Source organism: Lissotriton vulgaris, chromosome 3_1, assembly GCF_964263255.1.
Source record: "Lissotriton vulgaris chromosome 3_1, aLisVul1.2, whole genome shotgun sequence".
NCBI classification, from domain to species: domain Eukaryota; kingdom Metazoa; phylum Chordata; class Amphibia; order Caudata; family Salamandridae; genus Lissotriton; species Lissotriton vulgaris.
Window position 1 is genome coordinate 130,447,324 of NC_141689.1, and position 16,899 is coordinate 130,464,222.

The window sequence follows — 16,899 nt, forward strand, 5'->3', positions numbered from 1 at the left end:
CCAGTGTCCGAGACGGAGAAGATGGCTGCATCCATGATTGTTGTATTTATTTCTTAACATGAATTGTGCATGCGTTTTTTGACATGACATGTATTGTGAATCACTGCACACACGTGTTGCCCACATGCTTGTTGCCAGCCATGCTTCTTTCTTTTTTAAATGTACACTTGCATCTTCTGAGGGGCATTCCACGTTCTGCCTTTCGGTACACTGAACAGTCATGGGCATATGTACAAGGACTTCACACTTTTTCTTTTTTTCGCCTTATTTGCAAAGAGCCGCTAACTGCAGTTAGCAACACCTTTCCGATTGAAACATGAATTTTTAAGGTCTCCACTTCTTTTTGCGGGAGTTAACCAAAATAAGATGTAAGGTGGGCGTTCCTGTGAAAACTGCCGCTAACCCCACCTCGTGATGTTTACAAGGTATTCCTTGTATGGTGCAAAACCCGAATAACTGCTGCTAACTCCAGTGAGAGGCAATTTTCTAGGATCAGTAAATAGCTGGTCTTAAAAATGGTGCAAACACTTGGGGCCTCATTTCAGAAGGATGCTGGGGCCGGATGTATCAAGATATCGTTTTGCGATTTCCAAATAGCGATTTTTTGCGAATCGCTATTTAGAAATCGCAAAACGTTATGTATGTACAAAATCGCTATTTTTTAGCGATTCCTTATCATTCTTTATTTGCGAAATCGCAATTTGCGAAATCGCAAATAAAGAATGATTTCAAATGCATTCCTATGGGCCAGGAGGCCCATAGGAATGATGGTGCAATAATTCTCAAATTGCAAATTCGCAATTTGCGAATCGCAATTTGAGAATTATTACAAGGGTGCAGGGGTGTCTCAAAGACACCCTGCTGCACCAATCTACATGTGTGTGCATGTGGCACACATACATGCCCTATGGGCATGTATTTGTGTCACATACCACCCTCACGAATGCCAAATAGAGAATTACCACCGCATATCTCCTGAGGCGAAAGCCAGGAGAAGGGATTGTAAAATTGGCAAACTGCTTTTAAAATTGATTGCTTACTGAGTTTTTAAAAAAAGCCTCCTTGATGCTCCTTTGCACACCCACGCCCAGCGGACTCTAGCGCTGACGTGGATTGTCATTCAGGCTTGCCGCCATTCGCTCGGCACCTCGAGGCCACGCCCACCTCCCTAGGCCACGCCCCCTACGCTGTGTACTTCAGGCGCGCTGATCACTAGCGCGACCAGAAGATTGCATATCTCCTGAGGCGGAAGCCGGGAGAAGGGATTGTAAAATTGGCAAACTGCTTTAAAATTGATTGCTTACTGTGTTTTTAAAAAAAGCCTCCTTGATGCTCCTTTGCACACCCACGCCCAGCGGACTCTAGCGCTGACGTGGATTGTCATTCAGGCTTGCCGCCATTCGCTCGGCACCTCAAGGCCACGCCCACCTCCCTAGGCCACGCCCCCCTACACTTCAATCATGTGCACTTCCCGGCCGCGCAGCGGACGAGGCAGCGGGTGCGCCGTTTGCGCGCTGAAGGCAAGCCCGTCTGCGCCTGTCCGCGCCAGCTCTGTGCCTAGGGCCTGCCATGCTGCCAGTTCTCCGGCCGCCCAGATACTAACCTGGTCCAAATCACAGCTTATGGACATAGGTAAGACATCCTGTTCGTCCCCCTCGCCCTGCTGCTTTCCCCTACCCAGCCCCTTTTCACACAAATGCCCTAACTGCTCTTTCTCGCTCCACCTCACCTGGACCTGCCCACGCAAACCCGTTGACTCCAATCCCCTCCCTACCAAAACCTATTCAATGGGACTAGTGACCTGCCGCTCATTACCCGGCCACGCCAATGAAATCTGGCTGCTACTGTCCTCTACACCCTGGGACATAGTTTTTCTAACTGAGACCTGGATTAAAGACTCCTCCAACCCTGACATCGCTCTAGCTATTCCACCGGATTACAGATTTACTGGATTTAGCCGCGAAGACTCCAAACCAGGAGGAGGAATAGGGGTAATTTTTAGGAATCACCTAAAAATTACCACCAGGAAAATCACTAACGCCAAACCTATAGAAGCTTTATACTTCTCTATCGTAGATTCCACCACTGCCATCTCCTCAGGGATGTTGGCCTACGTTCCCCCTAACTCTTCCCAACCTGCCATCAAAGAGTTAATGGCAATTACAGCAGATCTCTCCCTCAAACACCCTGACTTCATTGTTCTGGGAGATTTCAACCATCATGTAGACGTTAGCAGCTGCAATCGCGCTGCCCAACTCCTGGAATCAATGCAAAATCTTAATCTATCACAAAGGGTAACAGGCCCTACTTATGTCGCTGGGCACACTCTCGACCTCATATTCTCAAATCATGAGAAACTTATAACCTTCCCCCCCTTACCCTTGGCATGGTCTGACCACTACTTAGTACCTTTTGAGATTTCTCTATCCCAAATTATTAAACAAGAATCCGCCATAAGAACTCAAGGCAGAAAATGGCACAAACTCTCTCTAACTGCCTTAGAGCAAACATACGCAACGATTCGCAACCGGCCTCTGGATGACCTGGACGCCGCAGTATGTACACTAAACAATGACCTCACTTCTGCAATAGAAAAAATAGCCCCTCTGCGTCCTCTCACCTCCCACAGACTAAAACCCTCTGCTCCATGGTTCACACAAGAACTCAGGGCACATAGAAGCATGTGCAAGAAGCTTGATTGACTCTGGAGACAGAACTATGACCCAGTAGCCAAGGCGCTTTACAGACAAGGCCTTAAAGAGTTTTGTAAACTTAAACACCATTCCATGAGCACTTACTTCTCTGACACCATTGCCAAAAAAAAGAATTCCACCAAGACCCTCTTCAATATAGTCAAAGACTTCACTCAGCCTAATGCTCTTGCTGCCTCAATCCCCATGTCGCAAACATTGTGCGACAATCTTTCAAATTTTTTTGAAGAGAAAATTATCAACATTGCAGCTACTATCCATCAAAATGGTACGGTCAACACTGAAGATCCTGACACGAATCATAATCTTGCCTTTACAGCATTCCAACCTCTTACTAAGGAACAAGTCACGAAATTATTTCTGGATTGCAAATCAGGCTCACCTCTAGACCCTGCCCCAGCCTTAATCCTGAATGATATTGCTCCTTTAATTATCGACTCCCTACTCGAAATCTGGAACTCCTCCCTTTCCACCAGTGTTGTCCCTGCAGCCTGGAAACATGCATTACTTATCCCTATCCAAAAAAAAGTAGGTATGGACCCTCTTTGTCTGAGTAATTACCGTCCGATTTCACTTCTGCCCAAACCCGTCAAAGTACTAGAGAAGGCAGTTCAACTACAACTATCAGACTATCTGGAATCTAATTCCTTGCTTCATGACACCCAGTCTGGTTTCAGACCGGACTTTAGTACCGAGTCTGCACTACTTGAAGTCTCTGAGTCAATTAGAGAATGCACGGACAGGGGAGAGGAGGCCATGTTGTTCCTCCTCGACCTGTCCGCTGCATTCGACACCATCTTGCACGACATACTAATGACTCGCTTACAAGAGACAGGGATTGGCGGACCCCCCCTCCTGTGGGTAAAATCATTTTTAAAAAACAGAACCCAACAAGTGATGCTGGGATCGTTTCTCTCTGCCAAAAAACCACTGACTTGGGGAGTCCCACAGGGCTCCGCCCTAAGCCCTCTCCTCTTCAATGTGTACCTTAAACCATTAGCAAAGATTGTCGAATCGTGTGGAGTCAAGGTGACTTTCTACGCCGACGACACCCAACTGGTGTTCTCCTTTAAAGACCACGCTGAAAAATCATTTGACAACTTCCGCCACTGCATGTTAAAGATCGCCTCATGGATGTCTGAGAACAATTTAAAGCTCAACACTGATAAGACTGAAGTCTTATTTTTTAATCAAAAATCACCTTTACCCCCTAATATCAGGTGGCTTGCCGAACTAAACCCTCCCCCAGTGCCGGTTCCAGCGGCCCAAAACCTAGGATTTCAATTCGACACTTCTCTCTCCTGTAAAACGCAAATCAGCAAAGTTACCTCTGCCTGCTTTGGGAAGCTACGTATGTTAAAAAAAATCATTCCCTTCCTACCACTTGACTCCGAAAAACAGTAGTCCATGCCTTGATAACCTCCCATCTAGACTACGCGAATAGCCTGTATGTAGGGGCTCCATCCTATCTCATCAACCAGCTACAGAGAGTCCAGAATGCAGCGGCCAGGTTAATCAACAATATCCCTTTTCGTCACTCCATCTCACACCACCTTGTCAAACTCCACTGGCTCCAAATAAAAATGCGGATCCAATTCAAAGCCCTGACCTTGGCTTTCAGAGCCCTTAATGACCGTGGCCCTGCATACCTCCGGCGCAGACTGAGGTTCTCTCAGTCACAGCGTAACCTCAGATCCAATCATCTACGCTTAATCATAACCCCCCGGTTTCGTCTTACACGTACGGGTGGAAGGGCTTTTGCCGTTGTCACTTCTAAACTCTGGAACCAGCTACCTACAGAGTTAAGATTCACCACTTCAGAACCCCTTTTCCGAAAAAAATTAAAGACCTGGTTCTTCTCCCAGATCTCAATTCCCCCCTTTCCTACTTTCCCCCCCTTTCCTTTCGGAGATGAGATAAGGTCTTCAGCGCCGGGACACCTCCGTCGGAGGTAGCTGTGCGCTCTACAAAATACTAAATAAATAAACTACAAGTTAGTGGTAAATTGCGATTCCTTAACACAAATTCGCACTTCAAAAATGTATTATACATATCATATAAGGAATCGCAAAATTTGCGATTCCCTAAATGCTACGGCAAAATAAGGAATCGCAAATTATTGCCATTCCTTAAATTGCGATTGTATGTATCATTGGAAATAATGCAAAAAGGCCGTTTGCGATTCGCAAAGGCCGAAATTCTGCGAATTTTGGCCTTTGCGATTCAAAAACGGCTTCATACATATGGAATGCACACCATTAATAAGATGTTGCCTCACTGCAACAAAACAGGCCTGCCACACTTTTCACTACGTCCTTCTTGAGATACCATGAATGCGCTGTTTTCACTGTACGGCACTCCATGTCGCAAATAATAACAGAAACGTCTGAAATCCTGACGTATCTGTCAGTGATGAAGTCATGCATTGCTACAGTTGTGTCACATTCATGATGCAACTCCATCAATGCATGGGGCCAACCTATCCCTGTGGCACTGTGTCACCCTTACGCCTGCCATGAGGCACTCGTAAGGTACTGACGCAGTGTCGTCCTACCATTGTTTCAGTGAAATCAGATGGATTTCACTGCGCCACTCCCATGAGGCTTTGTTGTGTGGGATGTGTGTGATTAAACTCAGATCAATTGACTGGGGGTGAGTGCTTGTATTGTCAACGCCCCCTCCATCATTTCCTTTGTTTTTTCTTTGTTCGCCATAAGTTGGCGGGTCATGCTCAGATGTGAGTCCCTTTCACACTTTGCCACTGGATTCAAGCAAGCCGGGCTGAAGAAGGCTGAAATGCCAGAAACCGGTCCTCGGTAGTTTGTTTCCGGTCCAGGAAAGGCATGGCTTGGCAGTTCGGGCTGGACTGTTCCCATGAGGCACAGGGTCAGACTGATTTACATATGGCCATGTCTGAACTGGGGTGGCAGAGTGGGCTAAAGAACGGTGATGGATTAAACCCAGATCAGTTGACTGGGGGTGAGTGCTTGTATTGTCAATGCTCTGTCCATAATTTCCTTTGGTTTTTCTTTGTTGTGTGGGAACACCTACCTTTCATACATCATACCTGATGCAGGTATAATGTGGCACAGGACTTCACAAGGTCACACATATGCCTAGATGCGTCACTTTGCAAATAGGGCACAACATGGTGCAAGAATTACACTGCAAGTACGTCAACAAAATGACGCACCGGCGGGGTGAAACTGCCAGAAGGGGCTCTAAAATAATACTCCCTATCTTTTTCCCCTACGTTGGTGCAAAATGGCTGACATGAGCCAACGCAGGCACCCTTGCGCCATGGTGCAAGGGTGACTGTTTTGCAGAGTTGATTGGTGTTCCATCTCTTCTTGAGACATGTGCAGGTGGGGCTGGACTAGTGGAGGGCTGAAGTGAACCAGTTGGCCTTCTTGGAGTGTTGTTTGCCTGGTCTGTTCATGAGGAGTGCCAGGGTGTTGGCACAGTTGGAGATCCATCGGTGGAGGTTGCACGCTGCATTGTTAGCGTCTGTAAGCATTTGCAAAGTGGTGGTCCTGAGGAATTTGATGGGAAGTTCTTTAGTCGTCTTGATCCAGATACGACGAGGGGCGACAAGGATGGCGATGGTGTGCAGTGCGCGTGGTGATGGCTTGATGTAAACAATGATGGTCGGTAAAGGAGAGTCCGGTGGTGTGGCTGTAGTTGAAGTTTCCGCTGGTCGAGAATGCAGGCTCAAGCATGTGGCAGGCTATGTGGGTTGGTGCGGTGACTAGCTACTTGAGTCTGATGTTAGTGAGGTTCCCAGGAAGGGGGTGGTGTTCTGGTCACTGTGGTTGTCCAGGTGAACCTTGAGGTCTCCGAGTAGGAAGTAGTCAATGGATAGGGGAACTTGGGGTGCGATGAGGTCTGAAATGTCATAGGTGAATAGGGGTTCAAGTCCCTGGGGGCCTGTAGATGAGGGTGCAACAGAGAGTGGTGTTAGGGTTGGTGCTAATCTGGAAATGGAGGAGTTCCATGGTTACTGTCGGGTCATTAGTGTGCGTGGTCAGTTTACTGTGCATTTTTTAGACAATGTCAATGTCTCCTCCTGGCCTCTTGAGGTGGTCCGTGTGGGTGAATCTGTAGCCATCGTGGATGGTGATGGCGATGTCCGGTCCAGAGCAGAGGTTAGTTCAGGTTTCCGTGAAGAAGGCGATGTCTGAAAAGGTGGCATTGAGGAGGTCCCAGATTTCTGTTGCATATTTTTGGAGGGACCGCATTGTTGAGGAGGATGCATTTGAGCTAGTCGGCTGCCCTGTCAGTCGGATGGGCAGCAGGATGCGCTGGTGTGATGACGTGACAGAAAGTGTGTTTGCAGTTTTGACAGGCACAGGGTACAAGAGACTTCCACAGTGTTGCTAGATGGCAGGCGGTGTGACATCCAAGGTTGATGGCGATGAGGGTGCTGGCATTTTAGCGGTGGTGTGTCTGAGAGGATGGGTGCTTGGTGCAGTCCATGGGCGGACGGACACAGACGGGAATGCCTTTGGAGCACCAGTGGTCCCCCGCTGCGCATGGACGCACAGCGGCCACCATTTAGTGGTGCTGCGTGGGGGACTGGACAGCTCGGAGGCAGAATACATGGGAAAGAACACTGGAGGAGGTGGGGACACGGGGTGTGGACGTTGTAAATATATTTGTTAATTATTCCTACCTTGATGCTGGGTCCCGCATCTTCTGTGCTCCTGCTCTCCTGAGTCTGCTTCCAGGTTCAGGAAGCAGCCAGCCAAGCTCCCTCCCCTAAGCCAGTCTAAACACTGCAATGCATCACTGTAATTGTTCTTGAGCGCCGTGACAAGGCGTTCAGTCAGGGGCTGGAGGGGAGAGGAGGTACTCCATGCAGGCTGTAATGCAGCCTGCATTGCAAACAGGGAAGTGTGCATGACTGCTTTGGGTGGCCTGAAAGGGCCGACCAAACAGTCATTGTGCACTTTAGTGGGCATACCACTCAGTACCTGCCCTGCTCTGTGAGTAGAGCAGTCCCACCCATGCTCCTGCCCACAAAGGAAACATTGCATGAGTAGCTCAGAACATTATCATCATGTTATGTTTCCTCTTCTTGCACTGCTTGAAATCAGTGGGGCGACACTCTTCTGCCATAGCAGATGAGCCACTACTGGGGGTGCATCATCCACAGGTGCTAGGCCTGGGCCCAACTCTACCTCCGATATGCATCCCACCTTCTCCTCACCTAGACATTGACACTGTTGCGCAATCCGCTGCACTCTCCAAATCTGTGATTCAGCCAGCAGGAGCCTCATCCAGGCGGGATTTCACAAGCCTGGGTACAGCAATTGCTGCCAAGTCCACTGGAGAACCTCCTGATGTAGGTGATACAACAGTTCCCCCTTAGGCGTGAAGTTTCAGCGCTCCATCGCAAACTTACAGTACAGCTTAGGGAACTCACCCTCCACAGCCTCTGGCCAGTGATACATCCTCCAGAGAGGCGCGACCCACCATTGGTAATCTCTTCCGTGCACCACTGTGTAGTGGTGGTGCATGGTATGCAATACAGACCTCCCTATGTTGGTGCTCAGGAGTGCCTCTACCATTCACAGCTCCAAGGGTGGCCAGGTGGTCTTCTTACACAAGTCGGCAATGTTTCTCCATGTGACCTGGCAGACTTCACCACCAGGTAAGGGCGATCGCCGATGCCTCAATGTCTACCGCCACGGCCCAGCAACTTCACAGCACTTCCGAAACCCACTCCGGGTCTCAGACGCTGGCCCATCGAGGGCCCCGGGAACTGTCTGCTCTTTCAAGGTTTTGAATGCCATTGTGTTGCAAGGAGTGCATAATGATAAGTGATGCATCACTGGTATTTCCCTGAAGTGCGCTCTTTTCATGATTGTAGCCCTGAATTTTCCTCTTCAACTGGGACTCTGGCTGGTCATCCTGGCTGTGGGGGGGTTGGGGGGTTGTTGATCTGTGGTGCACTTGGCCCTGGCAGGTCCATTCTGCATTGCATTGTTTTTTCCCTATTTCTCATTGGAGGTGGACTTAAAGGCTATTCTTGCCAGTAGAGGCACTAGTGATGTTTTGCCGCTAATGGGCCTTTCGTCAGTTTTCGCCCGCTAAAGCCAGAATTTGTATCACCTTCATGCTCTTGTTAGCTGCATTTTTCTCCGTGGCTACCTGAAATTATTGGTGTCTAGCGACTTATTGTAAATACATCGCCAACAGGGCGATAATTTTTAGTGATAGGCCGTGTTGGGAAACCACTGCTAACCAGCTTTAGTGATAGTTAGTGGCAGTTCTTGTACAAAAAACCCTCAGTTTCTTACAACAGTCTGTTACTGGATTGCAGTGTGGAAGATGTCGGAAGATGGGCATCTTGTAACGGATTAAAGAAGAGTAAACATGAAGGATATTTGAAGAAGCTCCAGAGTGCTGTCTTCATGGTGTCTCCTTACAACAATGATCTATTATGGAGGCGGGGTCTAGCTAAGATGGAAACAGACCCAAAGGACTTTAGGTCTATAGAGTAAATGCGGGAATAGATTATTTTGTTTAAACACTTCAGCTCTTACACATTTACCTGTATAAATGTACACGCAGTTTCATTTTTGGGACAGTACAGAGCTCCTTTGAAGTTAGATTCATGAAAGCTTTGAAACATGATCTCTAAACACGTGGCTCTTCCCTGGAGCAGAAAAGTGAGTTTATTAACCATCAATTAATTCAGGGGAAACTAATGAAGTGACAGTGACATTCTATTGGATGACCCTTCAGCACTGAATGGGTGAAAGTGACAAGTATGTGTGGCTTTATCTGCACTGATTATAAATACTAAAAGCTGTCCTACCACACATATGCAGTCCATGGTTAGTGATGGTAGACAAGATGGTGTTGCGTGATTTGTCCCTGGCAGATGGAGGAGAGCCCTCAGGAAAAATTTGATAACTCGCAGAGTGGATGGCGTCTGAACCCCAGGCAATAGGTTGTACACAACCAGAGAGCAGATTTGTGGCATTGCAACAAGAGTGAAGTGGCAAAACTACAGAAAGCAAACCAAACTCACCTGAGCACAAGTGCCTCCTGATATACTTTGACTGCTGCCTTATCATAACCAAGGAGGGGCTGTGCTGCTGTCAATCCAACCGAGCCGTTCTACACTTTCTTAGTTGGTGTCTTTCAATGTGGCTCGCATGGTGTGTAGGGTCTGGGACCTCCCCCTGGGATGAGTTCTGAGCTGGGATGCCTGTGTGTTAAATCAGCTGTGCTGCTGGTGCATGTTCATTGGTAACAGCGTTAAGAAAGCTGCAGAGGCACTTTAATGGTCTTTATCAACAGCTGCAGTGGGCAAGCTTGATTCTACAGGATTGAGGCAGTCTGGGTCATTAAATCTTCTACAGCCTTCAACTGGGAATCTCAAGGAATGTGCAAGAGTGAGGTCTCAGTGATGATTGGGGGGACAAAGATATTACACTAAAAATAAAAACGCTACCTTTTGCAGATAAACCTTCATTATTCTACATGTTAAGAATGCAAGTGCCGAAGAGTACATTTCTCCAAAACCAATGACTGAATTTTTGATTCATAATGCTAGTTGAACAAGCAATATGTCCAAATAGAACATGATGGACCCTTGGACTCTCCAGGCCAATCAAGTTGATTTAGACTTGCAAAGTAGTGCAACAGGCACAGCACTCCATATGTTCTGTCCAGTCTGTTTACTACTTCTGTGGTGGATACTTGAAGTCGGAGTCCCAGCAACAATGCAGCTGAGGGGGGTGCTAGGGTGACTAAGGCACTACCTGGGTTATTGAAGGATAAATCGAGCCTGGGTTCCATGGCTTAACTAATGCCTTATAACACACTAGAACCAGTTCTCCCCAAGTCACACCAAGGAGGCATGAATTCAGGCATCGATAAGCCTGCTCCTCAGTTACGGGATTATGAATGCCATGAGGCGGTGGAGGTATTTTATTTCTCTTTCAGAAAAAGTTAGTACCTCAACCTTTTCCGCATCAGAGTCTGAATCAGAGAGAGACTATAAATGCTCGCTTTCAATCTCGAAAAAAATGGGACAGACCTCTGAGCAGGCCCAGATCAGAAGTAACAGATCGGACAAATTGGGGAAACTGTCAAGAACATCGCCTACAAAACTAAAAGGGGCATGCCTACAAGAAGATCATCACTTGCTTCCAAGCCAGGTGTTCAGTAAAGGAGAACTTGATCAGAGTTGGTCAAAAGAAGAGCTGCTGTAGGATCCTGAGGGCATTGAATTTACCCCTACAAATGAAAAAGATGGCAGACTTCACAATAGGATCCTTGTCATACAGACCCTTCCGATCCTACTGTTTCTATTGCTAGTACTTCTACCTTACCTACGACAATGGCCATAACTTCTGTAGCCAATTAAATAAACATGGAAGGGAAGAGGCCATCTCTTTCCACTATGTATGAGCTCAATCAGCTCCACTGGAAGAACAAAAAGAAAGATATTGTATCCCTGAAAGCTGACCATTTGAAGACATGTGGTTCTGAAACAACCTCTCTAGAAATAGGGATCTAATTCAAACCAGTCTGAAAGATATTGCGTCCCTGTATAGTGACTTGGTGAAGAGGGTCTAAACTACAAAATACCCAAGTCAAGAAGCACAAACTTAGGGTTGGAAAAGCTCTCCTCAAAACTGGAGGATATGGAAGCAGCTCCGACAGGAACAATCTACAGGTTTGGGCATCTCAGAGGGTAATGAGGGGGATTATGCAATGACATATATTGTCCACTTATTCAAACAAGCATTTCCTAGTTTAAAGACTGGGATTTGGACTGCCTTAACCAAATTATTATTATTATTATTATTACATTTCTTATATAGCGCCAGAATCGACCCCCGAAGGGGTATCTCCACGCTTGCCTTGGGAACCCGTCCTGGTTTTTCCCTGTGAGATAGCCCCTACAGGGCATCCCCAAGGTGAAAGCCAGGCATCCCGCCGCGGGGGGCCGTTGTGGAGATTAAGCAAGCTTAATGCCTAGAGTTGCAGAGTGTGAACCCATGATTAGGTCAGGCACCGAAGCGAGAATTATCAAGTCCGTGGACATTTGAGCTCAACACCCTGCCGCGTCGGGAATCGAACCCTGGTCCTGGGTCTGACCTCTGCTTGGGGGTCTGCCTGCTCTAACCAGTGAGCCACACTTCTCCACAGGGTTTACCGCTTTCCATTCTGGAAATCAAAAAAAGAAGACCTATTTAATATCCATGAGCAATCCTTATATATGTGGGTACCTCTTTTCTAAGACAGGTCATTTTGATCAGTGCTTGTGTTGTGGAGTTTTGACATAAGCCAAGAGACAATGGATCAATGTTGGTAATTGCAGGAACATCTACAACATTGTGGCCACATTCTCACTGCTAGAACCCCCCAATTAAACAAAATCAACATTAAGAGCCAGATCTACTTTTGCAAAGATGCATATAGAGTGCTAGAATTGCACTAACACAGGTAAACAAGAGATACTTCTAGGGACATGGATCCAGTGCATTTAATATCTTTTAAGAAACTGATTAGCATTATATATATATCTGTGACACGTGATCAAGGGCTTACGGGCTTGAAACGCGTTGTGTTGGGTCACTGAATAAAATACTGCCCACTTGAAAAACTCCGGAGGTCTGCGTCTCTTTCCTTGCCTGACTGCCGCTGGGAGAACTCAGGAAGTGGTTTGAGGGTTTCCAGATATATATATATATATATATATATATATATATATATATATATATATATATATATATATATATATATATATATATATATATATATATATATATATGCGGCGGTCTGTAACGGGCCGCTGCGTGAAGGTGACTCGAACTAATTTTTATCATCACTGCCCCCGCCGTGATTCATCGGAGCAGAATGCCTGCCATTGCCAAATTGTGTTTGGGGCATCACTGGATGTTAGAGAACGCAGTTCACTGTAACTGCAGCCTCAGTGGGAGATATCAAAACTCCGTCCTGGATCAGTGTGGGAGAGACGGAGGTGGAAGCCGAGGAGGTTGGGCCAATCAGACAAGTTATTTTGGACTTTTAAATCACGAACCCCTACGTCTTGTCATTCATAGTGAAGCGGGCACTGAAGAAAGCCGCAAGGCTGAAACGCGTCTGCCCTAGCGTTTCGCTATTTCAGCAACAGAGCCTCCTTTTAATAAAAATGAACTCAGAATCACCGAGAATGTGTCGGACCTGTTCCTTTTGGGATGGGTTTGGTGTGGATATATATATATATATATATATATATATATATATATATATATATATATATATATATTCACTGAAAAAAACATAGGTTTCAGGCCTTATATTGTTAGGAACTAGCATTTAAAAAACCTTGCAAATTCACTGAAAACACCATAGGTTTCAGGCCTTATATAGTTATGAATTAGCACATAAAAGACCTTTGAAATTCACTGAAAAAACCATAGGTGTCAGGCCTTATATAGTTAGGAATTATCATTTAAAAAACCATTGAAATTGCTCCTATATAGTTAGTTGTACTAACTATATTTCACGCACCCGCAATCCACTGCTGATGACGTCACATATTACATCATTCATGACATGGTCAGTGACATCACTGATGACATCACTGATGACATCTCTCTTTTTTTTTTTAATATTTTTATTTTATTTTCACCTGGTATAAGACTGCAAAACATTCGACATAGTTTCCATTCATCAAGTAAATACAAAATAAAACATGAATTAATCAGTTATTTCGCTTTGTCAATTAAAGTGACTAAACATAGGATCATAAAAAAACAAAAAAAAACACAGGTAGACATATAATGATCTTGGGTGTATCAGTTCATTTCTAGGTTCCCCCAAATTTTCTCAAATTTCTTTAGCGATCGGACACCCCTAAGTTCTGCCAGCGTACATTCCATAATTTTGATTTCATTAACCAGGTACCACCATTCCAAAGCATTGGGTGGGTTGGGGTTGATCCAGGCCCTGGCTAAAGTTAATTTGGCTCAGGAAAATAAGATTTATAGCAGTATATTATGTGGTTGACTTGTCAAATGTGGGCCTAGTATTACCATGGGTGCTGTTATTGGTAAGCTAAGAATATTTTTTGTGGTTAAGATTTTTCCCACTTCTTCCCAGAATTTCCCTAATTTCGGACATGAGAACAGCATATGAACAAGCTCTGCCTCATACTCATCACATTTCGGGCATTTAGTTTTTTCTCTTATGATGTTGTTAGAGGACCATTTAGAAAATTTTTCTGGGGTATAATATAGCATGTATATAGTTCTATATTGTTGTAATCGTAAACTGGATGATCTTACATGATCATGAATGTTAGTGTAAGATTTACTTATTTGTTTTCCAGTTAAATTAGTTCCGAGCTTTAAATTCCATTTATTTGCTAGTGTATCGTTATCGTCAGATTTTGAACCTATAAAGAATTTATATGCCGAGCTGATTATTGATTTCTCTTTTTTAGAATTTAAGAGGTCCCAAATACCCCAGCTCGACAGAGTGTTAATTCTATTCTTCCGCACTAAAAAGTCATATATTTGCATATATTTATATCTGTGTGTATCGGACAGTCCAAATACTTGCTTTAAAGTAAGAAAATCCAGTATGCCTTGAGAATTATATAAGTCGCCCAGAACCATAATACCTTTCAGTTGCCACCTATGAGATACCCCGTCACTAAATATGCTAGGCAGCCCGGGATTGTCCCATAGAATTAATTGTGAGTGGAATATAGTGGTTTTACAGTGAATAAGTATATCCTTCCATATTCTCACTATGTCTTGTGCGGTCTTAAATTTAACCCTTTTGTAGAAGTTAGGATCTGTAATGCGAAGAAGAAATTGTTTAGCATCTCCCTTTAGTGATAAATGATGATAGAAAAGTAGGTCCTCTGCATTTAGTAGTGATCGAATACGTCTTATAAAAGAGGCCCAGAAGTATAGTTTCATGTCAGGAAAGTTAAGACCACCAGATCCTATTTGATTTTTCAGCATTTTTAACGATCTCCTAGCCTTCTTATACCCCCAAATGAAGTTGCAGAAGATCCTATCTAATTGTTTGAAAAAAAGCCTATTCTGTGCCAAAGGAATTGATCTAAATAGATATAAGTATTTAGGTATTATTTTCATTTTTATCAGATTTATTCTACCAATTAAATTTAATGGAAGTCTGTGCCATTTTTTTAAATTCGTAGTGGTAGTTTTCATGAAAGTTTTATAATTGATGGTATTGAGTTCTTTGATATTTGAAGTAATTTTAATTCCGAGATATGTCGCGGTCTTACATATTTCAGGCACTGGTTGAGGGGGAACAAAGTTAGCTATTATTTGAGTTTTATGAACATTTAATTTATAACCTGATACATTGCCAAATTTGAATGCTTCAAGTTTGATGGCTCTTAGAGAATCAGTTGTTTCGGTCGAGTATATAGCAATGTCATCCGCATACGCAGTAATTTTTAAGCTTTGACTGCTAGTCTTAAAAGGTATTATTCCTGTCTGAGTATCTAAAGCTTTTAAAAACGGTTCTAAAGGGCAAACAATAAAGGTGATAGGGGACACCCTTGACGTGTACCCCTCTTGATTGGAAAACAATGTGACGTGAGACCGCCATAGCTAGTATATGCTATTGGATTGTCATAAAGTGCCCGAATCCCATAAATTTTCCACCAAACCCCATTGATCCCATTACATGCCATAAATAGTCCCACCCCACCCGATCAAACTCCTTTTTGGCGTCAAGCATTATCATAGCCAGGGGGGTAGCCTCTATTTCTGCTATATCGAACGCAGTTATTGCCGTATTTACATGGGCTGATGTATCTCTCCCTGTTATAAACCCGTGTTGCTGCGTGTTTACAATTTTAGGCATTAGTGGTGCTAATCTTCTAGCCAGACATTTTGCGAAGATCTTTGCATCAACGTTGATCAGGGAGATTGGCCTATATGAGCCCATCTCCTCTTTAGGTTTACCCTTTTTATGAAAAAAAATGATTTTGGCTTTATTCCAAGAGCGGGGAGCTGACCCGGTTCTGCCAAAATATGTGATTACTTCTAACAGAAAGGGTGTTAGCTCGTCCAAGCATGATTTGTAAATTTCCAGAGGGATGGTGTCCTCTCCAGCAGATTTTCCTAATGGCAATGATTTTATAGCCTCCTTTAGTTCTTCACTAGTTATTTCTAAGGTCAGTTCCTCTGTCTCGTTTCTTGTTATCTTATTCGTTAAATTTTCTTTTAAATAGTTTTCTATTGTGTAGTCGTTGGGTATATTCTCTGGTGTATACAAAATTTCATAATATTTAGCAAATTGTTGAATTATATCATCTGGCTGATTGTATCTCTTGTTGTCAACCCCCATAATTTGGGAGATCATAGACTCCGCTCTATCCTCTGCTACTTTAAATGCTAAAATGTTTTCAATTTTGTCACCGCCTTCATATTGTGAAAATTTATATTTATGAATCTGTGCACTTCTTTTCTTTAAAAGAATTTCTTTGGTTTTACATTTTAACTGGCTTTTAACTGATGACATCTCAAATGACATCACTGATGACATCACTGATGACATCATCGAGTGACTGTATGTTTCTGTAAAGTTTAAATATGTTTTACATATTGAAGAATGAGTGGATGTATGTATAAGTGTCTGGATGAAGGAATTAGTAGGTGCGTGACTGACTGTATGAGTGAGTGATTAATATTGTCTTACTGAATGCATGGGTTAGTGACTAAACTCTCTGAATGTGTGCATCGGTATGTCTGTTGTTGTGTAAGCTGCTGCATGTGTTGATCAGTAGCTATATGAGTGGCTATATGGGTTATTGATTGGTTGCCCAAGTATTTGTATGGGAGACTGAGTGTGTGTGTGAGTGGCTGGGAGGTGTGTGACTCTGTGCATAGATGTGTGAGCAGTTGATTCACTAGGTGTATGGGTTCAAAAGTGCATGTGAAAACAGGTGTATGGGTGGTTGACTGTGTGCATGCGTGTGTTTGTGAGTGAATGGATATCTCAGTGCTACATGTCCAAGTAAGTACATATGTAAAACACAGTGCATGTGAGAGTTGGCATATATAAATGACTATACATGAGAGCCAGTGATTGTCCGAGTGGCTGTATGGATCATTGTGCACTTGTATCAGTGCTTGTATAAGAGAGTAAGTATGTGTTAGTATATGTTTGA

General features: G+C 44.3%; 1 protein-coding gene across 1 annotated transcript in view; it reads right to left on the bottom strand.

The window, feature by feature from the left end:
* Positions 1 to 16,250, bottom strand: part of LOC147726076 (uncharacterized) — a 108,885-nt gene extending 92,635 nt beyond the window's left edge. Inside the window, exons 1-2 of the mRNA XM_086963410.1 lie at positions 15,771 to 16,250; positions 7,384 to 7,543 (exon numbers count right to left, since the gene is read on the bottom strand). Of these exons, the coding sequence (XP_086819536.1) occupies positions 7,384 to 7,543; positions 15,771 to 16,250 (640 nt within the window). The remainder of the gene's footprint in view (positions 1 to 7,383; positions 7,544 to 15,770) is intronic.
* Between the last annotated feature and the right edge of the window lie 649 nt (positions 16,251 to 16,899).